General features: G+C 42.6%; 2 protein-coding genes across 2 annotated transcripts in view; both read left to right on the top strand.

The window, feature by feature from the left end:
• The first annotated feature begins 1,103 nt into the window (after positions 1 to 1,103).
• LOC135080253 (E3 SUMO-protein ligase PIAS2) lies at positions 1,104 to 21,506 on the top strand. Its single transcript, XM_063974938.1, has 16 exons — positions 1,104 to 1,280; positions 2,963 to 3,129; positions 4,292 to 4,454; positions 5,327 to 5,380; positions 6,565 to 6,707; positions 7,682 to 7,859; positions 9,622 to 9,723; positions 9,912 to 10,152; positions 11,827 to 12,061; positions 13,086 to 13,246; positions 14,906 to 14,977; positions 15,545 to 15,754; positions 16,719 to 16,880; positions 18,238 to 18,354; positions 19,797 to 19,893; positions 20,419 to 21,506. Exons 2-16 carry the CDS (start codon positions 2,990 to 2,992, stop codon positions 20,423 to 20,425), a joined length of 2,082 nt encoding a protein of 693 aa, XP_063831008.1. The 5' UTR covers positions 1,104 to 1,280; positions 2,963 to 2,989; the 3' UTR covers positions 20,426 to 21,506.
• A 2,314-nt stretch (positions 21,507 to 23,820) lies between these two features.
• Positions 23,821 to 27,989, top strand: part of LOC135080252 (zinc finger protein 608-like) — a 126,217-nt gene continuing 122,048 nt past the window's right edge. The window contains exon 1 of the mRNA XM_063974937.1: positions 23,821 to 24,145. The gene's annotated coding sequence lies outside the window, so the exon portion shown is untranslated. The remainder of the gene's footprint in view (positions 24,146 to 27,989) is intronic.

Below are 27,989 nucleotides of genomic sequence, written 5' to 3'. Positions count from 1 at the left end.
CGCCGTGATCAATGACAAAATGACAATTAATAAATAAAATAATAAATAGTTATCTATCATTTTTAAATTACTCAAATTGTAATATAATGTAAAATAACAAAAATAATTTGTATTTAAAAACAACATTAAGTTTTGGACGAATTGCGTTTGGATACACAGTAAAAATAGGTTGGTAAAACTTTTTGAAATATAAGGGTACGTTTCACCGTTATTTCTTAAAAAATAGTATTAATAAAAAATCCGTGCCTGGAGGTGCCTGGTGACTTCGTAGGGTCTCGTTGGGTTGGCTGTATTATTCAACAAAAATACTGCCGAAGTAATTGGATGTTAATTTAAAATCTATACTAATATTATAAAGCTGAAGAGTTTGTTTGTTTCTTTACTTGAACGCGCTAATCTCAGGAACTACCACTCCTATTTGAAAAATTCTTTCAGTGTTAGATAGCCCATTTATCGAGGAAGGCTATAGATAGGCTATAATACCATCACGCTACGAGTAATAGGTGCAGAGCAAAAATGAAAAATGTTACGAAAATGGGTTTTCACGCGTACGAAGTAACGCGTAATAAGTATTTTCTTGATTTCATTTACTTTGCTTGGTTACGTGTAGGTCAAATCTGTTTTTTACAATGAAAGACTCCGCCCCCCTTGTCAATGCTATAGCTACGTCCGTGTTAGTAGAACTACACCTATTAGAGTATGAGAAAAGTTTGAACGTGCTTTGTAAGTTTAATTATTGTGAAAATAATTACCCTAAAGAGGATAGGAACTTTAAAGTAACTATCCGAATTATTATTTTGGTACAACACATCAAATTAGGAAGTGGAAATGACGTCATCCAATTTATTTGTCTATGATTATATCATGTATATCAGCTTTACACCTGTAAGAGCTGGAATTTTGATTGGTGTTCTAATAAACACGGGTAAAATATTCGCATGATTGAACGATTATGTATTTCAGTTATCACTCTTATTATCGCTCAATTACTAAGAAAAGTCAAAATATTTCATTAAAAACAAGTATTTTTGAATAAAAGTTTTGCTTGCCTGCGTATGATTTCACGTGCTTTACAGAAGTAAAGCTGATGAACATGAAAAAAAAGTTTAGTCTATGATCCAATGTGGCGGCCGACCTAATGTTTCAAGCGTCAAGAATTATGGCGTTTTGAGAAAGACGTTCTTAAATAGTTTTTTTAAATGTTACTAAATGTCAGTGTAATTTTCAAAACTTGTTTATAATATGAGCAGATATTACGATTACGGTAACGCTATATCATGGTGAGTTTACTGCTAAATGCTGACATCCATATTGTTTAGAATTTGTATACGTTTCCTATAAATTTAATAGTTTTTGCTTGTTTACTCATTGAATAAGTATAGCGAAAGCCGCATACACTTACTTTTTATGTATCTAGATTGTTTATCTGATTTGTTATATATTTCCCGGGCTTTTGAAGAATGACTGCCTAAAACAACCCCTGGCGGTTGAACGTGCTTTTTTCATTTTAGAAGTTAAAAAAAGATCCCAGGACACTAAATTTTACTCCTAAAATCTAATATCTAGTAATTTACAAAATACCACCTGTAATAACCTATGAAACTGTTTTTATTTGTAACAACCTTAATCAGTAAGTCTATCTAACTATTGATTTTTTTAATTAGAGGGCAAATAAGAGGTGTGCTTTTTATGTAGTAGGTATGTATAACAACACAATCTGCAAACTACGTACTAGTTTGCAGATTGTGTTGTTATGTAGAAAACATCTCATTAGTTTAGTTCATAGATTCTTATTTATTTGCATTTTATTGACAAATAAAAACAGGAAATCTTTAATTTTGTGCATATTTACTGTGCCTGATAGCTCTAGATCTAGAAAGTAAGTAAGTAGTATTGTTATCTTATTAAATTTTTACAATACTCCAAAGTAAATACTAAAATGTAGAGTAAATATTATTATCCTTGAAATGCTGACTGTATAAAATAATATTATAGATATTTATTGAAGGAAGTAGTTCTAAGTAAAAGGTTTTGAATAAAATTATCTGCAATGTCATTTATTCATTAACAACGTTTGGCATTTATGAAAGTTAAAATAAATTTAAAAAAGGTAGCCCATAAAGGGCTCTTTACATGTCTCCATATCTTTATCTGCTCTGTTGTTTAAAAAATCCAAAATTATAAGACAACAATTTTGTTTAACTGTGTATTAATATTATTGTGATGTTCGTACTGACTCTTAGAAGACAAAAAAGCACTCTGACTACATCTAAATAATATAACAGAATCTAAATAGCATAAACATGCTACAACACAGTTTGCCAATATGGCAGGGGATACTGTAGTATTCATCAATTCCATTTAAGCTAGGTTTGCTAGTGATGTTCATTCTCAATTTGTCACCAAATACAATATTTAGTGGTCCGCATTTATGGTTGTCCCTTTGTATCTTATGTACAAGTTACTCTAGACTAGACCTTGTAAATGTAATAAAGAGTATTCTGGAAAATTTCATTGACAGGACAGTCGTCTTATTTCTCTTACAATCAGCTCCTGTCTTCCCAACGGTTTTTGTTATTGGTGATTGAGCCTGTTCATGTACTTTCTCTCCATAGCCCTGCCACTTCACAGCTGCAGTGGAATAATTTAATAATGACCATTAGCAATGGGACCGCCAACATTGTTCCAAAACTATCAACATTTGAGGATAATAGTGGTTTGTTCAGACGTTAAATAAAGCTGTAAGACATGTTTTAACCATTGACGACTAAAATGGGTAATTATTCAATTGCAGATGTTTTTCGGGCCCCTTTCCCTTTAATTCCAGTTTATGGTGTAAGAGAAATAAGGAGAGATGTGGTGCTGAAAGTTTTACAACGTCGAAGAAATTTTCCAGAACGGCTGTACAGTTTGTATAGTTGATTTATGATAGTTTGTCCGTTTTCGGACTCGTGAATTTCAGTTGACATGAGATGGTCGCACGTCAACAATGGTTAAAACACGATCTTCAGCGAGGGTAGGGAGTGCGGTCCCGAGTGCGCCCTCCGAAAATGGAACCACTTCTGAACTTAGAACGCGGCTCAAAACAACTGAGAACGGACACCGCTCCCAAAAGAGCGGGAATAATAGGCAAGTGTCAGTTGTTCTCGCGTTTGCCTCGCCTCTAGTTGTCAGCATGACTCCATCAGTCCGACATTAACGTTCCAATGTCTGCTCTACATTGGACCTATAATGCAGGAGTTCTGAGCACAGTGTTGATGCATGACCCTTGAGGGCTTCTGGTGTTGGGTATCAGCTACTAAGTGTAAGCGTTTAATTTTAAATTAGTATTAAACTTCATCGGAACAAGTATTAATATTTGGTTTGTATAAGGAGTCTGCTGATAGGATCAAATTAGAACTATGCTTTTTGTATAGGATCTCTTTCTCAAGCCTCTGTCTATAAAGTATTTTGTTGCATGATGTACAAATGTTGCATTGGTTGGATTGTGCCCAATATTTTTTATTTATTATTCTCGCAAAAATTTAACTATCAGAATCTTTAATATCTATTAAAATTTATATGTCAGGTAGTCCATGCGAAAGTAATCATTTATTTACTGTACAAATATAAAATTATGTACTTAAATGACAGAGGTTTTACTCATATCAAAACAGCAAAGGCCCAAAAACATGGTGAATGTGGTTCACTATTTGAGTTTTAGGCCTAAAGTGGCTAATATAGGTGGCGATATGATCTTGATACTTTGATACCATTAGTTTTCTTTAGAACTAATAAAAGTCTCATAAGTTTGACTACTTCAGTTTCGATTTATTATCAAGACGAGAAGGTCGTATCACCGCCGCATTCGTTCTTAGTATTTAACTGTACCGATTCCAAAGTTACGCACGACCGTGTGGAAAGTCGTCATTTTATTACGCACATTGGTTAGAGCATTACGTAGTTGGTTCTTGCAGCGCGTTTTTCCTCCCTCAGCAGTGGAATAATCGTGGAAATTTACCACGGAATACCGATTTTAGTACAGCATGCCTGCTTGATTCTGCAAAGTTGCAAACCATACAACCACCATCTATGGACTCCCGCTTGTTATAACAGTGGAGGCACCAGTACCTCAACCCTATTAGGTATTATTATAAGTAACTTAATAAAACTAGTTATAATTTTTTTAGCAAAACTAGTTTGGGGTTGCTACTGCAACATAATTATGTCGCTCTCCGCGCGATCGTAGCGTAACTCGTCTTCAAGTTCAACAATTGCTCTACCAAGATGTTTAATTTCATTCTCTCAACAGGAACAATCAAGCCCTGCCCAGCGGCGGGACAGGGCACAGCGGGGGGTCCCAGGGGAAGGACCCCCTGGCCCCCGCGCTACCTGGCTCCCGTAACATGTACCAGCACCCGGCCGTCACGGGGTACAACCCGCAGGACTCGCGAGCTCAAGCCATGCCAGTCACTGTAAGTCGCAATGAGGGACAAAGCCGCGGCAACGCTTGACTAGGGTTGCCAGGTCCAAACAAAAGCCGGACTCTGTGCTTCATTTGGCCGGACATTTAACCCTAATGACCCTCGCCCACGGCGACTTTGTAACGATGCATCGCTACTGACGCGCGTTATTCGCATTTGCAACGCACTACAGAAGTGATGCCAACGCGTTACAGTAGCGCGACTATATCGCTACAATAAGTCGCCGTGGGCGAGGGCCCTAAAAGCCGGACATGTCACAGGGGGGAAGGGGTGCAATAAGTGTACTCACGAGTGAGTACTATCATAATCGGTTGCTCAACATCCAGATGCGTGCGCTTGATATTATTCTGTGGCTCAGGCCGGACAAGACAATATTTGGCCAGACCGGCCGAATACCGTAAAAAGCCAAACACCTGGCAACCCTATTTGTGACAGTCCTCATTTGTTTTTGCTGTTACTGTGAAGCCTCTCTACTGTTTTCATATTTGTAACCGTATGTAGCTCATAAGTTTCAATTGTTATTTGAAGAGTTATCCTGTTTTTTTTTTATACGATTATGATTTTCGTGTGCCCCTTTTCTACTAAGCGAGGTTGAATAGAAACCCCTTGTCCATCATTACACATACGACTGAAAGGGTACATTCACTAGGTACCTACAGCTAACCTTAGCTTTGGAACTAAGAAACCGTAATCACTGGCATTAACTTTTATTTACTTAAATAAATTCATGCACGAATATAATTTTTACAGAGGCTTCATGTATTGTGCAAAATGTTACATCCATTTTTATTCATCCCTCATTGTGTGTGATCATTTTTAAACTGTGATTTTTGATTGGACTAATTTTAAAATTATGTTACAAGCAAACGAAAGAGGCATCAGAACTAGATGAAGTCCTGGAAGCATGCCTTTCTTTAGTAAGATTTCTATTTATTTATTTGTAATTTATCAGTTGATTTTGTGCAATTTATAGCATGTTCTAAATTTGTTGAAGGAAGACCTGTTTTAGAACTAAAGTAACTTTTTTTGTTATTTATTATACAATGACAAAGATATTGATTGATGATAAATGAATGATAAATTATCTTGCTTGTTTTCTACCATTCTAATCAGGTCTCTTAAATATTAATTGTTGTGATAACTAAACATTAATTATGTGTTGTGTGTGCGACCGATAGGGTATATACTTTGCAAAACGAGACGAGGTGCATAGAGCCATGAGCCATTGGTTATTTGGTTCCCAATGCAGAAGTGCGCCACAATTTGTCAGAAGCAAATGGAGGAATATAATAGAATAAATAAATTTTCCCAACACCCAGGAAAAACAGCATGTTATTTCCTGGGGCAAACTTAAATTCACAACCGTTTTGCAAAGTATATTCCTTAGTTTTCTATCATCAATCATGACTTTCATGGCTGGGAAAAGACTTCTAAATAAGTAGTATGCTACAAGACAAGCTGTTCAGAATAAAAATCGTTTAAAGAGCTGGCTTCTGCTTTTGTCGCTCGCTGACAATCAACTGATTAAAGATGACTTTGATAGAAACGAATGTAACAATTTTTGTTTGGAACAAGTTGTTTAGTATACTATTCAGGTGCGTTCTACAGAACCAAGCTTTTCTGAACAGAATATGTCAGACTGAATCTAGTTTTGAGCTTTGTTTTGTAATACACACCTTAACTTGAAAGTTTTTGGGGCTGGGCTTGCACTAGTGTTGCCGAATAGTCGATTATCAGTCTATAACGTCAAAAATCTTACTAATTACATGCCTCTCGGGGAAATTACGATCTCAGAATCTCAGTACATAATACGATAATATTATCGATAAATTGTACAGTTATTTAAGATTGTTGTTAATTGTACTGTATTATTGTGAGACATTTTGTTAAATCTGTTTGTTATCCCAAATAAAATAAAATAGAAAATTGTCTTGTTACCAATACATAGGTACTATTGTTTAAGCATAACAATTTCACTTTTACGAAAATATAATCCATAATAAAAATTGATAATCGATTAATGGCTCTGGTAATGGACTATCGATAACGCGGCAACACTACTGCACTCGCCGGGTAAAATGAGACAGAAGTACACCCGCAGGCGCGGCAGAACCCGATGTACGCGGGCGGCATGTACCACTACGGGCACGGCGCGGGCAGCGCGGCGCTGACGTCGATGCCTTCGCTCTCGCCCTCCACGCAAATGCCGCCTTTCCCTGTACACCCCGACGTTAAGTTCAAAAAGTAAGTCTTAATTCATTTATTTGAATTGCAAGTAGGCTTTTAAGTACACCAGTAGGAGCGGCAGAACCCGATGTACGCGGGCGGCATGTACCACTACGGGCACTGACCTCGATGACTTCGCTCTCGAACTCCTCGCAAATGCCGCCTTTCCTTGTACACCCGGACTTCAAGTTCAAAAAGTAAGTCCTTAAAAGTCATTTATTTCTGCAAGTAGGCTAGTAAGTACACCCGCAGGCGCGGCAGAACCCGATGTATGCGGGCGGCATGTACCACTACGGGCACGGCGCGGGCAGCGCGGCGCTGACCTCGATGCCTTCGCTGTCGCCCTCCACGCAAATGCCGCCTTTCCCTGTACACCCCGACGTCAAGTTCAAAAAGTAAGTTTCTTATTTAACCGCATTGGGGCATTCCTGAAAGTGCTGGCCAACAAAAATAATATGCTCCAACGTCCCGCTCCCCTTGGCCCAAAAGCTGTTCTTTGCATTTCCAAACCCTCCCAGCGAACACGAACATTAAGCCTCCCCCAACCTGTTTGGCCAGTGTGAGGATTGTAAGCCAAATCCTCTATTAGCCTCTAGTAAATTAGCGAGACTATGGGCAATGGGCCTCATAAGAAGGCTCAAGGTCACCCAAATAGCCATGGAGCGTGCTATGCTCGGAGTTTCCCTGCGTGATCGAATCAGAAATGAGGAGATCTGCAGGAGAACTAAAGTGACCGACATAGCCCGCAGAATCGCTAAAATCAAGTGGCAGTAGGCGGGGCACAAAGCTCTTAGAGCTGATGTCCGCTGGGGCAAAAAAGTTCTCGAGTGGTGACCACGTGCCGGAAGACGTAGTGTGGGCAGGCATCCCACTAGGTGGACGAACTGGTAAAGATTGCGGGTCTTTGTGGAAATCCTTGGGGGAGGCCTTTGTCTTTTTCCTGCAGTGTAGACTAAATAACCTGGGTGCTAATAGCTAATAATTCCTCCCAGGCTGCCGTTCTACGACGTGATGGCGGAGCTGATGAAGCCTTCCACCATGATGCCGATGCAGGCGGGCCGGCTGCAGGAGGGCACGTACATCTTCCACCTGACGCCGCAGCAGGCCACCGAGATCGCATCGGGGAAGGACCTGGTCGGACCCAGCAATAAGCTAGACTTTGTCATACAGGTGAGCAAGTTATGGTGGATTTATATTTGTCTGATATGTTATGTCGTGCCCTGATGACTGACATGTTGCACACTAATGTATGAAACCGACTCCATTCTGATCAACCTTAAACCCTTTAACTGGTATAGAGAAAAATATTTTTCATTAGTTTTGTACCTTATGTTTTCTCAATAAGGTTCAAAATATGGTGGCAACAATTCTGCCACTACCAGGTAAAGGTTTAAAGGCCTTGTCACACTGGCGGATTACAAGCGTTTTCTGGGCGGAGCAGCGGCGCGGCGCGGTACGCCGCGGCATTTTGCAAGTATTTTGGCGACCGCGGCGTTCCCGCCGCTCCGCTTGCAATCCGCCAGTGTGGCAAGGCCCTAAGGCACTTAACATTTCTGAATCGACAATTATTTATTTATTTATGCAAACATGACACAATTTTACAGCTGGGTTTTATGTTTGTATTTATCTAAAACTAGCTGACCCGGCGAACTTTGTTCCGCCTTAATGGCAATAAATAAGCAGACTTTTTTTTTATTTCGAACGGGATAAAAAGTATCCTATGTCCTTCTCCTGGCTCTAAACTACCTCCCTGACAATTTTCAGCTAAATCGGTTCAGCCGTTCTTGAGTTATAAGTGGTGTAACTAACACGACTTTCTTTTATATGTATATATACTAGCTGACCCGGCGAACTTTGTTCCGCCTTAATGGCAATAAATAACGGGATAAAAAGTATCCTATGTCCTTCTCCTGGCTCTAAACTACCTCCCTGACAATTTTCAGCTAAATCGGTTCAGCCGTTCTTGAGTTATAAGTGGAGTAACTAACACGACTTTCTTTTATATATGTTACGGCTAAAGATAGGTGTGAACATAAACTTAAGATTAGCCGGCTAAACTTAAGTTTATCTTCGAGAAGCAGCTAAAGTTCGATAACATGTTAGTTTGCGTCGCGATATTCCATCTTTAGCCGGCTAATGTGCACATTAGCCAAAACGAAACGGCTAAAAATGTATTCGATGGGCGCGCCAGGCCGGCGGAGGGCTTGAGGGGGCGTTGCACAATCTCGAAACGCTTAAAACGAAGTCTGATAGTAAGTTTCATGAGTTACTAACATCAAAACGAACTGACAATAGTTTTTATTTGAGTGACGAACAGTACGATGATGTAATTTAAGAAGTCAGGTCAGCAAAACTCGCCGCTAAGCGTTCAACATTGCAGTATCGACGATTAAAAAGATTTGATATTTGCACTATTGGCGGCATAGAAAAGCTAATAGCACCAGTGGCAGGACAAGGCAATAGTATCTTGTAATATGTGAAAAATTCAGATCTGTTTGATGTTTTGCATACCATTAACATTGATAGGGGCCATGGTGGGCGTTCAAAATAGTAAACATTATTACATTGTTTCCTTCTACAATTTTAGCCAAGGGCCTGCGGTTACACTTAAGTTTAGCCGGCTAAAGATAGAAGAAACTAACATTAACACCTCGTCGAAGATAAACTTAAGTTTAGCCGGCTAATCTTAAGTTTATGTTCACACCTATCTTTAGCCGTAACATATATATAGAAGATAATAAATTCTGGTGAAGGTCGCGGGAGGTGCCTGGATGCGAGCGGCGCAGGACCGGTCTTTAATGAAATCCTTGGGAGAGGCCTTTGTCCAGCAGTGGACAGCTTTCGGCTGAAACGAACACAATTATTGTAATTTTACTATGAAATTCAATGTTGTTTCTCTATGCAGTATATTTAAAGAAATGTTTTGTTTCAGGCGCAACTGAGATTTTGTCTATTGGAGACATCATGCGAGCAAGAAGATTACTTCCCACCTAGTGTTAATGTTAAAGTAAACAACAAAATGTGTCCACTGCCAGTAAGTATCTTTCAAATACGATTATTTTTCTCTTTGCACAAAGATAGTTAATTAATTCGAGTGATATTCAAATCAAAATGTCGCTACTTGATATTCTAGTTCCATCCTCCTAAAGTCGCGAAATTACTTATAATTTTTATTTACGAACCTACTCTGTGAAATTCATAAGCGTTTCAAATTGTCCCCAGAATCCGATACCAACTAACAAACCGACGCCAGAGCCGAAGCGGCCACCGCGGCCTGTCAACATCTCGTCGCTTGTCAAACTGTCACCTACAGTCGCCAACACCATCCACGTGACGTGGGCGGCGGACTTCACACGGGCGTATGTCGTCAGCGTGTTCATGGTGCGCAAGCTGACGTCAGCTGAGCTGCTGCAGAGGCTCAAGAACAAAGGCACCAAGAACCCGGACTACACGCGCTCGCTGAGTGAGTACACCTGTGCCTGATGACGTCACAGCTCATACCATCCACGTGACGTGCGCAGCTGACGTCAGCTGAGCTGCTGCAGAGGCTCAAGAACAAAGGCACCAAGAACCCGGACTACACGCGCTCGCTGAGTGAGTACACCTGTGCCTGATGACGTCACAGCTCACACCATTCAAGTGACGTGCGCAAGCTGACGTCAGCTGAGCTGCTGCAGAGGCTCAAGAACAAAGGCACCAAGAACCCGGACTACACGCGCTCGCTGAGTGAGTACACCTGTGCCTGATGACGTCACAGCTCACACCATCCACGTGACGTGGGCAGCTGACGTCCGCTGAGCTGCTGCAGAGGCTCAAGAACAAAGGCACCAAGAACCCGGACTACACGCGCTCGCTGAGTGAGTACAAATGTGTATGATGACGTCACAGCTCACACCACGTGACGTGGGCGGCGGACTTCACGCGGGCGTACGTGGTTAGCGTGTTCATGATGCGCAAGCTGACGTCAGCTGAGCTGCTGCAGAGGCTCAAGAACAAAGGCACCAAGAACCCGGACTACACGCGCTCGCTGAGTAAGTACACCTGTGCCTGATGACGTCACAGCTCACACCATCCACGTGACGTGGGCGGCGGACTTCACACGCGCGTATGTGGTCAGCGTGTTCATGGTGCGCAAGCTGACGTCAGCTGAGCTGCTGCAGAGGCTCAAGAACAAAGGCACCAAGAACCCGGACTACACGCGCTCGCTGAGTGAGTACACCTGTGCCTCATGACGTCACAGCTCATACCATCCACGTGACGTGCGCAGCTGACGTCAGCTGAGCTGCTGCAGAGGCTCAAGAACAAAGGCACCAAGAACCCGGACTACACGCGCTCGCTGAGTGAGTACACCTGTGCCTGATGACGTCACAGCTCACACCATCCACGTGACGTGGGCGGCGGACTTCACACGCGCGTATGTGGTCAGCGTGTTCATGGTGCGCAAGCTGACGTCAGCTGAGCTGCTGCAGAGACTCAAGAACAAAGGCACCAAGAACCCGGACTACACGCGCTCGCTGAGTGAGTACAAATGTGTATGATGACGTCACGGCTCACACCACGTGACGTGGGCGGCGGACTTCACGCGGGCGTATGTCGTCAGCGTGTTCATGGTGCGCAAGCTGACGTCAGCTGAGCTGCTGCAGAGGCTCAAGAACAAAGGCACCAAGAACCCGGACTACACGCGCTCGCTGAGTGAGTACAAATATGTATGATGACGTCACACAGAAGATGTTCACCTGGGTGAAATGGTACCGGTGTGAAATGAGGACAATAAAAAATCTACTTTGTTTATTCAGGTGATATCACCCAGGTGAACTAAGTGGAATAAACCTAACGGTACGCTTGCGACGCAAAATTGCAAATAAACCTCTGACCATCATTACACAGCCACAACTATAATCGAGCCTGATTTTAATACGTACTAGCGGCCGCCCGCGACTTCGTACGCTTGTATCCCATTTTACCCCCTTAGTGGACTTTCGTAAAATCTGTTCTTATTGAGCATGTTCTAAAAAGAAACCCCATGCTGAGACTTCCAGCACTTGTAGCTTCTGAGATTTCGTGATGAGTGAGTCAGTGACCTTTCGCTTTTTTTTATAGATATAGATTACTGATGACATTACCAATCTCCTTCCAGTCAAAGAGAAGCTATCGGAGGACTACGACAGCGAGATAGCCACCACCTCGCTCCGCGTATCGCTGATGTGTCCGCTAGGCAAGATGCGGATGGCCTGTCCTTGCCGGCCGGCTAACTGTCCTCATCTTCAGTGCTTCGACGCGTCGCTGTTCCTGCAGATGAATGAGCGAAAGCCGACGTGGCTTTGCCCCGTTTGCGATAGGCCTGCGCCGTATGACTCGCTGGTGGTTGATGGGTAAGTGGCTGATTTATTTAGATATCTAAATATATAAAAGGAGAAACTGACTGACTGACAGATCAACGCACAGCCTAAACGGCTAAACGTAGGCACTTGAAATTTGGAAGGGACGTAGCTTAGGTACCGTAGAGGTGCACTAAGAAAGGAATTCCCGAAATTCCCACGGGAACGGGAATTAGCGGGAAAAACGCGTACGAAGTCGCGGGCGGCCGCTAGTTATGTATATCCTATAAAAGTACTGGTCACACTGCCTGTTGTTGTCTAGGTAGTTTAGGATACCGCTGCCTTTGTTATGACTACTTTATACTGTTAAAATACTCTTTCGAGTTGCCACTTCTTTTATAATGTGAACAAATAAGTTGGTAGGGGTAAGTAGTAGCTAAGGAGTTCTCTGTCGATGTCCCTGAACTCATACTTGTCAGTAAACGTCATCCGTATGTCGGCGTTCTATGTTACTGGAATGTCTCCTGCTGTACACTTTCAAAACGCGAAAATTCTAAAATAATACTCCCCAAAGGACACCGGTTTTGAAAAAATAATTTGCCAAAAGGATATTGCTGTGTACTGGCCCTGCATAAACTACAACCCCGGAAGGGATGACATGGAGTTCATAGAAAGTATATCAGTTCATATTTTTTTATAACAAAAATTGTAATTATGCAAGGCCACACTGTATGTAAGATGCCTCTAATAAGTATACAAATAATCACGATGACATGCAGCCCTTTGTTTGCCACTTGGGCTTAGTAATCCTTATTCTAGTTCTTTCAATGAGGGCTATCGTTTTAGCGCTCACCAGTTAGCGCCACTGTAGAGTAAGGTCCTGTCACTTGCTAGTAGCGAAGACAGTGGCACCAACTGGTGAGCGCTAAAGTGGTAGGAGGACTATCGCATTTGCACTCATCAAGATGGCGCCACTGTAGAGTAAGGTCCTGTCAATTGCCAGGGGTGCCAACTGTTAAGTATAAAAACGATAGCCCTCATTGACTTCCTATCTTTAAGTATAACACAAATCCCGCAGGTACTTCCAAGAGGTTCTGACGTCGTCGCGGCTGGCGAGCGAGTGCAACGAGATCCAACTGCACGCGGACGGCAGCTGGTCCGCGCACGCGCCGCCCGCACGCGCGCCCGCGCCTCTACAGCCCACGCCCGAGCCCGTCACGCTTATTGCCGACGACCTGGGTGAGTTGCCCACTGCTGGGCTGTTAGCTAACGGGACTATTCCCACCGCTGTAACTCCTGAGCCAGGATCTACAGCTTGACCCAACCAATGAAGGTCAAGTTTGGTAGCTAGTGTGACGAGTCCGCTTGCCGTCACGCTCATCGCCGACGACCTGGGTGAGTTGCCCACTGCTGGACTGTAGCTAGTGTCACGAGAGTCAGCTGCACGCGGATGGAAGGAGAAATGCGCCCGAACTCGTCACGCTCATCGCCGACGACCTGGGTGAGTGGCCCACTGCTGGGCTTGCAACTACGAGACTATTCCCACCTCTCGTTCCCACCACTGCAACTCCTGTGTAGCCAGGTTCTACAGCTTGACCGCCATAAAAACCCAACCAATGAAGGTCAAGTTTGTCCCGGGGGAAAGTTAAACTGTCATTGGACCCGCAACGAAATTAATCAGAAGCGGCATGGGCTGGCAGCTAGTGTCACGCTCATCGCCGACGACCTGGGTGAGTTGCCCACTGCTGGGCTGGCAGCTAGTGTCACGAGAATCAGCTGCACGCGGACGGCAGCTGGTCCGCGCACGCGCCGCCCGCCCGCGCGCCCGCGCCGCTGCAGTCCACGTCCGAGCCCGTCACGCTTATTGCCGACGACCTGGGTGAGTTGCCCACTGCTGGGCTGGTAGCTAACGGGACTAGTACCCACCGCTGCAACTCCTGTGTAGTTTGATCTACAGCTTGACCGACAATAAAAAAACCCAACCCATGAAGGTCAAGTTTGGTAGTTAGTGTGACGAGTCAGCTGTACGTGGATGGGAGCTGGGATGCGCCCGAGCCCGTCACGCTTATTGCCGACGACCTGGGTGAGTGGCCCACTGCTGGGCTGGCAGCTAGTGCCACGAGAGCCAACTGCACTCGGACGGGAGCTGAGATGCGCCCGAGCCCGTCACGCTTATCGCCGACGACCTGGGTGAGTTGCCCACTGCTGGGCTGGCAGCTAGTGTCACGAGAGTCAACAGCACGCGGATGGGAGCTGGGATGCGCCCGAGCCCGTCACGCTTATTGCCGACGACCTGGGTGAGTGGCCCACTGCTGGGCTGGCAGCTAGTGTCACGAGAGCCAACTGCACTCGGACGGGAGCTGAGATGCGCCCGAGCCCGTCACGCTTATCGCCGACGACCTGGGTGAGTTGCCCACTGCTGGGCTGGCAGCTAGTGTCACGAGAGTCAACAGCACGCGGATGGGAGCTGGGATGCGCCCGAGCCCGTCAACTCTTCGCCTATGACCTGGGTGAGTTGCCCATAGCTGGACTGGTAGCTAACGTGACTATTCTAACCTCTCGTTCCCACCACTGCAACTCCTGTGTAGCCAGGATCTACAGCTTGACCGCCATAAAAACCCAGCCAATGAAGGTCAAGTTTGTCCCGGGGGAAAGTTAAACTGTCATTGGACCCGCAACGAAATTAATCAGAAGTGGCATGGGCTGGCAGCTAGTGTCACGAGAGTCAACTGCACGCGGATGGAAGCTGGGATCCGTCCGAGCTCGTCACGCTTATTGCCGACGACCTGGGTGAGTTGCCCACTGCTGGGCTGATAGCTAACGGGACTACTCCCACCGCTGCAACTCCTGAGCCAGGATCTACAGCTTGACCCAACCAGTGAAGGTCAAGGTTGGTAGCTAGTGTGACGGAGTCAGCTGTATGCAGATGGGCGCTGTCTGAGCCCGTCACGCTCATCGCCGACGACCTGGGTGAGTTACCACGAAGCCGAGTGAGTTTTACATGTGTGGTGGCTCGCTACTATTCGTTGGTCAAAAGTTTTGATAGACATTACATAACATTACACTATCGTTATGTGCATGTACGTACACGTACACACACAAGTGAAGCTCACTCGCCATCGTGGGTTGCAAGAACTATACAAGCACTGATTGCCACCGTAGCGTTGCTGCCAATAAGATACAACGGGGTTTTTTCCGAAAAACGTTATCCGAAGTTTCGAATGTGGCCATCCCTGCGAAAGCGAGATGCCACGCTTTGCGTGAGAGGATGAGCGACGATGAAAGACAGATCGAAAACTTCGTAAACAGCGTTTCGGTGTAGCCCTGCAAGCACTGATGTCAACCAAAATGTAGCCGCTATTGACCTCTAAGTACATCTGTCGCAGCCGTATCATCATTGAGTTAAATGCTGATGTTAAAGCTAGATCTAATAGGTACTCCTTCTTAGTAATTATTTTCTACGTAAAAATAATTAAAACTACAAAAAGAACTTCGAACAATAAGTCCCCGACGTTATTTCCTTATTTTCTCCCACAGACGTGATACCAGTGGAAGGCGGTAGCAGCGGCGGGGCCAAGCGCGCCGCTGTCGGTGAGACCCGAGCGCCCAAAGCTACGGAGGCCGTGGTGGACCTCACGTCGGATTCGGAGGACGAGCTGCCTCTCAAGAGGAAAGTGCCGGCGCCTAAAGCCACGCCGCCGGTGCCCGAGACTGCCATCAAGACTGATGAGACGTTCTCTAACTCAGGTTAGTAACTGAGTACCCAAATCATGTACAAACTGTCGATTGATTACCAATTTGAACACTCCATTGCAGATATTTTACAAAAGGTATCGCTTTTAATTGAGTAAGAATCTGTAGTTTGAAGCGATGTGAGAGTGGTGTCTTTTTGCTACGTATACTTTCTACATGTCTGTTATGTCAAATGTCACCCTTCCCGTGCCTCGCCAGTCTTAGGAGCTTACTCAGTTATGTGCTGTCTGCAAGAAGATACTTGACTTGAATTTGTAGGTTTCACTTATCTGTTACTCCAACACACAATAAAGACGAAAATTATTAGGCTTTAGTCACCACTACCAGTTCTTGAATCTATCTATTTATAATTTAACATATTATTACGTACTAGCTTTCCGCCCGCGGCTTCGCCCGCTTGTAATTTTGTCTGTCACAGAAAAACTTTATCGCGCGCGTCCCTGTTTCAAAAACCGGGATAAAAACTATCCTATGTCCTTTCCCGGGACTCAAACTATCTCTATGCCAAATAAGTATAAAAGCAAGACGGACAGAGTTATTTTCGCATTTATACGAGATGACATGCAACAATTTACGGATTGACCCCTATAAACCACAACAAATCATAACAAAATCCCAACCAATCGTCACGTTCATAGCCCTCATTAACTCAAATAGTCCATCAACTCAAGGGGATCAACAAAACATAGCTTGTAAGCTACGTATTGCTGGATCTCTCTCTCTTTTCACGTTTGGTAGCAGACTGTATCCATTAGCAGACTGCAACTAAACGCCCTTGAAGCTCAGAACTTTCGAAGTTCAATAAAAACTGTGAGCACATTATTAGGTACTTTAACCAAAATCGAAAAAGTGCCGAAGACAAAAAAAAAAAAAAAAAAAAAAATTAGTAGGAAGTAGGATGTCTGTTGTGTCAATCAACATATTTGCTTACTTCCCTAACTTACAATTTACCTTACAGAAGCAGTGTCGTCCAGCGGCTACCGGTCGCCGACCGAGTCCGGCGGCGGCGGGTCCGGCGCGGTCATCTCGCTGGACAGCCCGTCGCCGCCCGCGCCCGCCTCGCCGCAACCCGCCGCCGACTCGCTGCCTGATCACCCGCATCTGTCCATCACGCCCGTTGGTAAGTTTTAAAATCCAGTTGCATCCATAAAGTTAAATACCTAGCGGAATAGAGAACATACAAAAAACACCAGTTACTGCTATGGTAACGGTTGAAGTAAGTTGGTGCAACTGAGCCCTAGAATAAGGACGAGAACTATTGCCGACTAACTGTAATGCACTTTGGCAAGTGTATCTTTATGTATCCCTTTGTGAACAATATATAAATAAATAAAAACCACGAGCTGTCAATCGAAACCGATTTTGGATGACACTGGATATCATTTGTGTGTCAGTGTCACGATTATTTCACTGTTTTGTACAATAACGTCCGTGTTCACAAACGGTGCTTGCTTGTGAAGCAGAAAATGGAACACACAGCGTTGAATAGTTCTATGATTGGTTCGTGTGTCACTGTGCGACCACGCGCACTGTGAGATCTCATAGTAACGTTTGTGAATACGGGCGTAAATCATTCACTGAACCGGACACTACGTTTCTGAAGCACTGCTTCTCATAAACATCCACCATTACACTCACATAAAATCTGAAAATATCTCAAGAGTTAAAATTTTCAGCATGCCAAGTGCATATGGACTGTCAAATACATAGTTGCAAAAAACGGTTCTGTATGACGTGACGGCGACTTTTTATAACACATTTTTGCTGCTAGTGAAATCTTGCTCGCTCAGTTCTTTGTTGCTCAATTCCGCTAGATATATTAACTTTATGGTTGCGTTAAAGTCATCTGTAATTATTTTCATGGATTGACTGTCTTAAATACATGGATATGAAGAAACTTAGCTAGGCTTATTGAATATTTCCTGCTAAAATTAAGCCATTTTGTACCTATCCATCAGACCGGTTGACGTATGTAAGTCATCTAAATCTAGTTGCATCACAGTCATCCTTAAAGGTTTTTTCATTCTCCTACTTGGATAAGACGCAGCTTTTTGGCAAATTTTATATTTCCTGCCATCTTCAAGTCATTTCGTGTGTCTCCATCATGTAAGTCATTTAAATCAGTCACCTTTCATGATTTTAATGATTTGACTGTCCTACATGGACTTTTCGGCATATTGAATCCTGGTATCTTTAAGCCATCCTGTTGCATCACAGTCACCATAATGATTTTCATGATTTGATTCTCATTTGAAACAAGAAGGGGTCGTTCAGCGAATTGAATATTTCCTGCCATCACAATAAAGTCATTTCGTGATTTGTCGACGTGCATCAGCTGTTACACCTACAGATTGCTTCATCCACCTCCATCCTGTTTTTGTTAGCTATATCTTCGTTGGGAGCTTTTTTTCTTGCTGTTTCATTTCATCGTTAACAGGTTAGTATGGAAACCTACTCCCTATGTTCTCCTTGTTTAGCCAAGTCCCGGCGTCGAATGTCCCGGGACGGCTCGCCTGCCGCGCCCGCGTCGCCGCAGCCCAATGCCGACGCCCTGGCCGAACATCCTCACCTATCCATCACACCAGTCGACAGATGTAAGTCCTTAACTTCGAACTCCTCCTATATCATTGGTTCCCAAAGTGGGCGCCAAGGCGCAGACCTTTATAGGGGGGTGCGGGCCATCTGTGTACTAAGTATAAACCTGCGACCGCTGAGAAAATGCTTTCCAGACTGCTCGATACGACCAACAAATAATCTGACTGGAATTTTTTGTATGGTTGAAAAAGGGGGCGCGTCTCATATAAGTTTGGGAACCAATGTCCTATCAGAGGAAATGATTAATTTCGTTGCGAGTCCAATGACTTTCCCCCAGTTTAACTTTCCCCCGGGACAAACTTGACCTTCACTGGTTGGGTTTTTATTGACGTTCAAGCTGTAGATCCTGGCTACACAGGAGTTGCAGTTGTGGGAACGAGAGGTGGGAATAGTCCCGAAAAAAGATGTATGTCATCTTAATTCAGGTCTATCACAATTGAATTCGATAAGATCGCAGCTTCTCGAGAATTTGAATATTTCCTGCAATTGCAAAGTGTCATCGCGCTTTGGTAGATATGATCTCATATAATGGTCCCAACACTTCTAACTGCGAGTCTGCCTTTCTGCCCACGGATTATTCGTAAATTTGATAACATAATGTTGACACAAATATGTCTAATAGCCATGATATCAGGTCTGTATGGAAAGAAGCCTCGCTTCCTTCAAATAACCCTTTCAGTCGCAGTTCAACAAGTCTTATCGATCTTGCTGGCATAATAATACTTACTTGTAAACAGAGTATGTGATTTTGATAATAAAATCAAACCACTTCTTGGCCGTCAATCATTGTGACACACCATGCGGAGTCTTCGTCAATGTCGGATGTTTACAAAACGGCTAGTTTACTACCACCCCTCCCACCCTCACCAAATAAAATCCTATTTAGTTGATGATGATGATAAATCCATCCGACCTATTTCGGCCATGGCGACCACTCCGACTTCTTGCTGTATTGAGGATGGCTTACGTAGCCGATCTTCGCGGCCCCCTCGCACATTAAGGGCATCTGAGCACGCTGCCAACATAGTTATAGTGAATGGCAGCAGATGGACGGGCCTTCAAGTCATCGCGCTTCGCGTCGAGTTCAGTCGTACGCTGCTTCTCGAACTCGTGGACTTGCCTCTTCACAATCTCCTGCCATTCTGGACGCCGTGCTGCCAAACCTTCCGACTGAGAGAGCTCAATGCTACATCTTTTCATATGCCGCTTCTGTACATCTTTGTACCTGAGGAGTTGACCGCTATGTTTCCGCTTACCCTCCTCAAGTTCAGAGTAGAAGATGTGCTTCGCCACTCTCTCCTCCGTCATACGTGATACGTGACCACACCATCAAAACAATGAAATGAAATGTCTTCATTTAATTTTGAACAATACTTGGCGCTTATTATGAGAACAACAACATGCGTTTAAAGGTATGTTAAAGATCTTGTATTTGTTGTAGGCACAAACAACACAGAGCGCGACGAGGGCGAAGCGGCGCCGGCGCACTGGGCACCCTATGCAGAATCGGACCGGGAGACTCACGACTCATATCGAAGGTAAACAATAACAAATTATTATTTACACTCAATATAGCATATTCTTCTACATTGATATCTAACTAACTAACCTTAGCTGCTTATAGTATCAGTCATTAGATGCAACTTTATATCGTACCTTTTGTAGAAAAATTGCACGATTTGATGTTTTAAAATTTTTACATAATGAGTCATTTTCAGATATTATTATTTTTCACTCAGTATGCTCTAGCTTGCTAATATTGATTTCAAATTCTTTATTATTAGGTCTAGTGACTGGCACTGTCTGTCTCAGTTAAGAGCTAGACTTATTGTATGAAAGTAGAGGATTTTCAAGAAAGAAGGCCCCAATGTTCTAAACATACTAGAAGTGGTGGAAGAAACTCATTATTCGTAATATGTAGTTCCATTCCATGGCACAACTAGACAGTTTTTAAGAAGGAATAAAGATTATAAAATCGAGCCTCAAGGCGCGATATTATGTTCTGTACGGGACGAGCTCTGTTTTTTCTTAGTTAACACTATTTCTTTGTCACATTGGTGCAGGTACTGACTGAGGGACAAGAGTGGCCGCCCCTCGTACGCTTGCGGCCATTCGTCCGACGAGGAGCAGACCTACCCAGAGGTTCCTCTGCTGCCGCAGTAAGCGTACGACCCGCGTCATCAACCCTAAGTTTATACTTTTAAGGTTGCATTTCCCACATCGTCGCGCGAAACTTAAAGTACCTAGTATTTGCCGCGCGGTGATATCACAACAGATAACGGTGCAGCCGAGTCCGTGAAATCTGTGATTTATTCAGTGGTGGTATACCTTTTGCATATGGATCTTTCAAGTAACACCCAATGTGGCTCACAGCGAACACTATTCGCCTAAGTGTCACTGACTATTTCCATTTGTTATAAGATTGTAACCCCGAAATTTCCATATGCATGATAATGTTACGCCGCTGCGCAAATGGGATATATGTGTTATATTATGTGTATTGTGTAATAATGAAATTGAGATATGAGAGTGCAAAATTAACTGCAAGTGAAGTGAGCAAAAGTCACACACGTGGAAAGACAACATTCAATTAGTTTATGGTGTAGTTGAAATTTATTGTGAAGAATGATATGACTAAGTTTTCTACTTTTTAATAAATTGTCTAAACCGCCGTTATAACTTGTGCTTATAATGGAGTCAAATAATGCATATTCGTTTGGTGAGTATGAGCGTTGCTTTTTTTCAGTGATTCGTGTTAAATATGTTAAAAACAAATACACGAAAGTCGTAAACCAAATTAATGATAAGCTGTATGTTATATTTTCAATTTTCCAATTTAGAGCTGGAACTTAAATATCTCACTCTAGTAGAGCGCATGGAAGGCAAATAGCAAGGACTCTTGAGGTCGGATATTGCTAACTTCTTGTACAAACTGAACTTATAGTTACTGAAAAATAGACTTTAAGTTTTGGTTTTACTTCCAAGATTATTCTAATTTATTTATTGTAAGGTGTAGCATATAATTTGTGTAATGTAATTTGATCTATGTGAGTTGGGAGCCCTCACTGACAAGTTCACTCCTCCCGAAATATATGTTGCGTTAAGATATTATGATAAGAAGAATAGAATAATAATAAATGTAAATATGCTCTATCTGCGTTTTATTTATTTAATAGCAAAACATACAATTTTTGTTCCAAAACACCAACTTTACATAATCATGTTTAATTGAAGTAAACTCGAATCACTCATCCATCACCGTCATAACTTTCAGCATAATTCGTATATTATAATTTATATTAATTAGGCACATTTATTTTATGTTTCAGTTACACAATTAATCATGATACAAAAAAATGAACAGTCTATCAATGCATTTTTACATAAAAATGCTACTAAAACAACAAGAACTACCTGAGAGTTGAGAAATGATCTTCGCATACTAAAAAATACAAATGACAAAGGGTTGCTCTTGTAGGTCATCATCATCATCATCATTTCAGCCATAGGACGTCCACTGCTGAACATAGGCCTCCCCTAATGCTTTCCACGTTGATCGATTGGTAGCGGCCTGCATCCAGCGCTTCCCTGCAGCTGCTCTTGTAGGTATGGAGCTAATTTTGCCAAACTATGAAGCTACTGAAATTAAGTTAAATTCCGTCGCTGGAATTGTAAAACTAAGGTTTTATTGTTTTTTGTTTCATAGATAGTTGTTAAAGTACTTTTTATTCTGGAAATTACACATTTCTAAGATTTTTTTTACACTTCAATACTTTTTTTTATAACAACATCGTAGCCGATTCACAAGAGCCAACTTTGTTTTGGTGTGATGTACTGATGTGTATTCACTTCGTGAGTAATTTACCCGGATCTCTGGAATGTCCGGCTTTTGGCAACCCTGAGCGGGCAAGGTCTAGACGGCGGAGGGCGATCCCGATACAATTTGGCGCCTCGGGCGACCCTACACCGGCCCGGACGCCTATATTGGCATGGAAGACTGATAACTAGGGGTTTGACCTGTTACGATAGAGAAACCTGTTTAAAAAAGATTTATAGAAATTAAGTAAACAAACATTATTTCTGAGGCTGCCTTTTACGCGGTTAGTGAAAAAAGGTTGACTGGAAGAGAATTCTATATGGCGTTAAGTTCGCTTTTTATATTTATTTATTTATTGTAAAGTGTGTAATAAAGTTTTTAAACAAAATGGTAGCAAGCGAGCAATGTTTAATATTGCACACATAAAACACATATGAAACTTATAAGTTTTCATGTAATATCCATTTTCAGCACTTTCCTTATAGCACTTAATCACAGAATAAGTAGGTAATAGTACCAAGGTCATAAGTAATAGTATCAAAGTCAAAAATTAAGTAAGATACTTATTCTTAAAGTATTCACTCATATTTGTACTCGTCCCTGCTGCGCCCGAAATAGCTTGAAGCGTGGGAGGAGCCCATGTCCGAAGCGCGATTGTTTATACTCGATAAAACAAAAAACAGACCTATGAAAATTGGTGCTTTCACAACTTCAATAAAAGTCAATTGATGCGTGAAAGATGAATCAAGTTGTCTTAAAGTCCTGAAAATCCTGAGCACCACCACCAACAAGACTCGTTTGAACACAGCAGCTCAAGCTAAAATCCATCAAGCTGTAGAGGCTAAGGCTAAGAAATACATAATAGTTATGTACTTGTAGGTATGCGCTCGAAAAACATTTCCCTTTTGGCGCAGTCGGGTAAAATAAAAATAGATAAGCTACTCATATGTTTCAAATTAACCCGTTAACCATGGAAATTCGGTTCGATTAATAAATCAAACCCAAGACCTCCCCGGGGGACCCCGGGTCCAATTCTCTAACCACAAAGTCAAAACTACGGAAGCGTTAATTGCCAGTAACAGTATCTATATAAGTACCTACCTATTTAGAAAACATTAGTTAGGTAATCATAAACAGCAGCAAAACATAATTATTAATGTAACCTCGAACATGACACTAATACATTATAACTAGACAGAAATGTTATCATTAAGCAGATCTTGATTTAGATAAGCAGGTTTAAGAACCGAATTATCTCCAAAAAAACTGAATAACATTATTATAGTTATGGCATAGAGGCCGTGAAGCGTGGAGTAAGTATAGCGAGCGAAACGGCAACGACCTCCGGCTCAACGCTTAATTGTTGGATAATTATTTTGATGAATGAGCGACCGCGGTCTTGCCGATGGCCGCCACAAGTGCTACAACAGTCATTATCTATTCACTCTGGATCAATCCAAGATAGGCAGTGTCTGTAGCAACGATTGTATTGTACCCTCTGTACACGAGCCCTTCGCATTTTATGCCTCCCGCTTCGTAAAGTTTTCCATCCCGCTCGCGCGCCTCCCGCTGCGTAGTCACGTCTCGCTCCCTCCTCGACCGGGGGACACGTAGCGTTCCTCGCGCCGAGTTCCGCGGTCGTCCGCCGACTCGAATCGGCGCTGACGTGACGTGTGTTACGTTGACGCTAGTATTCTACTGTGGAATCACCAGTGTTATTTGTTTATACTTTGTACATGGATTGAACTGCACCACCCCGAGGATTGAATATTGACAGTGTTGTGTACTGTACGTGTGTGCGAGTCTGGCATGGAATACTGTTGTGAAACGGGTCGGCCGTGTTCGTTTTTGTGCTGAATGGTGATTAAAAGTAATTTGCTTTTACGGTGTTGAGGGTCGGCCGGTGCGTATCGATCGCGTATTGAGGCACAAAGCCGGCGGATTGTTGTGCAGCTGAGCCGGTACAGCTTGAGGTGAGTGTAGACTGTAGTCGATAGAAATTGCCGAAGTCACGGAGTAACGTCCGCGCGAGGATGCAGCGGGCGCGGGGAGAGGACGCCATAGAATAACGAACGTGCAAGAAGGTTTACAATTTACAACACAATCAACAAAGGGAGCGGTTAGTTATGCATGCTGTTGTTTGAATCTAGTTAGAAGTAAAGAGACGAAAGTTCCTATGAAAATGTTCATTCATCAAAGTGTTTTGCTGTAAAGGTAAGGTTAGTTTATTTATTACCTAGGTAGATCATAAACGTATTCTTAAGTAATAACTTAATGAAAATTTAAAACAGCCAGCCGGTTGCCTTATTCGTAAAATTATAACTTTAGATATTTTTTGTAGGCTACCTAATCTCGGCTACCTGCCCGCTCTAAATATAATTAATTCTATGGACCACTTTATCTCGAGCAAAAACCTGCCGCAATAAATTACTCATTCAAGTTCAATCAAATTCTGTTCAGCAAAAAAACTATCAATTAACAAGAATCAAAACATGATTACGAATTTACGATTTTAATGGCTGAGTATAGACGAAGAACGTCAAACTATACATTTTATTGCAAATTCGCCCCTATTGCAACAAATCATAAGGTGTTTACCTTGACGTGCTGTCGTCTGCACAGCGACAGTACATCAGACTACACATTTTTGTTGCAAATTCGACTCTATTGCATCTGCATAAGGTCCAGTATTAAGCTTGACGTGCCGTTTCTACCTATCGAATCCGCAGACCGAAGCGGAAGTCTCCGAACGCAGCGGCGGATAAACGCAGGACGTCAATTTCCTCACCCTTAACTTGATAAAAAACTAAGGCTGAGTTGCACCACCTAACTTTAACCGTAACTGTAACGACAACAGTGTGCCTACCATGAGTTTACGTTAGGTGTGCTCGCTAGCGACTGCGTAAAAAAATGACATTTAAATGTATGACATGTTGTGCAGCGCCCCTAGCGGCTACTTTCAAGAAATAAAATCTTCATAGAATTTTTTGACGTATTCGCTAGCGAGCTCACCTAACGTAAACTCATGGTAGGCACACCGGTGTTTTTTGTATGGAGTTTGACAGATTTTTGGCTTTTGTTAAAAAAGTTTAAGCGCGCTTTCACATTAGGGCGTTAGAAGCGCGGCAGCGGCGTTTTTATAATGTGAGTGAAGGCATGCATTCCGCTATCACATAAGTAATTTCATGAAATTTTCAGCAGTGCGTTTGTCGCGCTCGCTGCTAATTAAATGTGAAAGCGCTCAACGTAAGATGGTAAAACCCAGCCTAATAGTCACCGCCACCCCCGAAGTTTCTGTCACCCTGCGAGTTACGAGGCTCCGGTTACCGTGGTCGATTTCACTTTTCAAACAATCAAATGACATGTCAGTTTGATATGCGGGGGGAACTTAATATGGGTGTTGAGTACGAAGATAGATTAGATAGGTAGACCTAGTACCTAGTATATTGTTACTTTTATATCTATCAATAGTTAATGCTATAATGTATAGGGGTCATGTAGGTAACCAGGCCTCGTTCGTTTCAAATTTTTAATTTGTTAGTATTCAAACTAGGCAATTTTTTTCCGGTTATTTTATTAGCTTTGCATGGCTGTGCGTTGCCAAAACAACAAAACGCTATAAAATCGATAAAAACAGCAAAGATCTGCGTAAAAGGAAAAAAAAAGGAAACGCCTTTAAAATCAAACTCACTAATGACTGTTTTCTAATCGCCTTGAAAAAATGTAATGATACCTAAATTAGTTAACCAAACGTAAAATTGCGGTCGTTTCGTATCAAAATATCTTATCGGTATGTTTTAGCTTGTATTTTAAATATGCAATCTGATCCTTTCAAACCTGAGTTTCAAACCAAGCTTAGCCTCCGGAAGTCGCTGAACGTGTACTAGTCTTATCTCAAATCGAAACTGTAGGGCTACGCAAGAAAGCCTACAGGCGCATTTCCGTCCTTCGTACTACGTCGTCAACTTGGCGGACAGCCCTTGGATAGTGGAAGAAGGTGGTACCTACTACGTAGGTACTTATAGAAACATGGAGATAGATAATAGAAATAACTTTATTGGACACAGTAATAACATTTACAATATTAGCTACAGGACATTACACAGCATATTTTACCGTGACATGCTCGAAAGGGCATGTTAAGAAACTGGTCTTCCACAGACGTCTTTGTTGTTGGTATTGCGCATCCCTAAGAGGAGACACCGACGCGAACGTAGTGAAGTAAATTCGATATCCCTTCCTTCCCTTTAACCTGTCGTTTTCGGGACCCAGGTTTGCGTAAACTTGCACAACAACCCAAAACACAATCGGGCGTTAAAACCCTCTTAAACACCATTATATTACTTAAAAGGTTAACAAAAAATAAAGGAATATTATCGCTAATTTTATTAACTGTGCCATTCTGACTGTGCTGTTAAGCAAGAGTTGGTTGCTGAGATCTGAGAAACTACTTTTTTCTGTGACCGAAACATGACTCTTCTCGCGACGCAAAAAACGATGAACAGCTTATAAATAACTGATAATTTCTCTTTGACACGGTTCCCTGATAAATTAACATAATAATGAAGCATGTTTACGTATAATGAGGCGTGTACGTACGGCGTATATTTTCGTACCTAATTTATTTGCTCGTTTACTCCATTAGTCAACTCAAATTACACTTCTAGTTATCTAACACGCATATAGAGCAGCTGAAATTACCAGTAATCATGCAGCAGGTAATGATTTAATTGCAGTGTGTGAAAAAGGAAACGTCCTACTTTAATGTCTAACCACTCCATTGAACCTTTGGTTAAGGCGCGTTATAGCAGCATTTTATTATATTAATATTTTTATTCCGTTGACTATGAGTAATGTCCATTTAAATACTGCTTTTAATTAATGACTTACATTCATACATTATGCATCTTCATCAAACTATGCCAAGTCTTGTTACTTACTCTTGTTTTTTATTTGATAAACCGGTAACTTTTCCAAGTATTAAGTCGTTAAATGTTTTGATTTCCCAGAAGATAAAAAGCATAAATCTGTAAGTCAAGAAAATGGTTGGTAACATTTATTTAAATAAAATAGATCTCTATTTTTCTGTGGCTCTACAAAAACACTGGAGGATAACAATATGAAGAAAGGAAAACGGTTTATCTGCCCACACTATTGGACCACTTTCCCACGGCTTTTCTATCTAAAGACTTTATTTTGTTTGGTGTTTATCTTCAAATATCCAGATTGTCTTTTCATTTACGAAGTTCGTGTCGTCCTTTACGGTTCGTGCTTCGACTATCAAGCGGTGGCCATCGCAGGCATCGGCTAATAGCTTCACATTCTGAGTGAGTAATGCGGTCCCTAATGGGATGATGGCAGCCGGCGCACGGTGGAAATATTTATAAAGCGGCGGAATCGGCGCGCCGACATGCAACTAGGGTTGCCATGTGGCCGGCTTTTTAGGGTATTGTCCGGCCTGTCCGGCTATTTATGTGGCTGCTGCGCCAGGCGGAAGTCGAGCCACAGAATAATATCAAGCGCATGCATCAGGATGTTGAGGAACCGATGATAATAGTACTCGCTCGTGAGCTATGACACTAATTGCTTTTAGGGTAAAATGTCCGGCCAAATGAAGCACAAAGTCCGGCTTTTGTGTTTTTGGGCCTGGCAACCCTGCATGCGACGGGACCGGACCGGCGCGCCGACTGTTTGCCATCGCATTAGACGAGCCGATAAGACAGCCCTTGGTTCGGTACACATTGGAGAGGTATAGAAGAGCCGTTGTACTTGATAGAAAATGTACCAAAAAACTTCCGTTTATTACGGCGGACTCGA

This window comes from Ostrinia nubilalis, chromosome 17 (assembly GCF_963855985.1).
Source record: "Ostrinia nubilalis chromosome 17, ilOstNubi1.1, whole genome shotgun sequence".
NCBI lineage: Eukaryota > Metazoa > Arthropoda > Insecta > Lepidoptera > Crambidae > Ostrinia > Ostrinia nubilalis.
Note: the sequence above shows the minus strand (reverse complement) of the source record. Positions and strands in the feature narration are given on the sequence as shown.

Excerpts from the sequence above, each read along its gene's own strand:
- LOC135080253 (XM_063974938.1), top strand. The coding sequence starts at position 2,990 with ATGGTTAAAACACGATCTTCAGCGAGGGTAGGGAGTGCGGTCCCGAGT. Across the intron at positions 7,860-9,621 it reads AGCTAGACTTTGTCATACAG|GCGCAACTGAGATTTTGTCT; the intron begins GTGAGCAAGTTA and ends GTTTTGTTTCAG. Across the intron at positions 16,881-18,237 it reads TCTGTCCATCACGCCCGTTG|CCAAGTCCCGGCGTCGAATG; the intron begins GTAAGTTTTAAA and ends CTCCTTGTTTAG.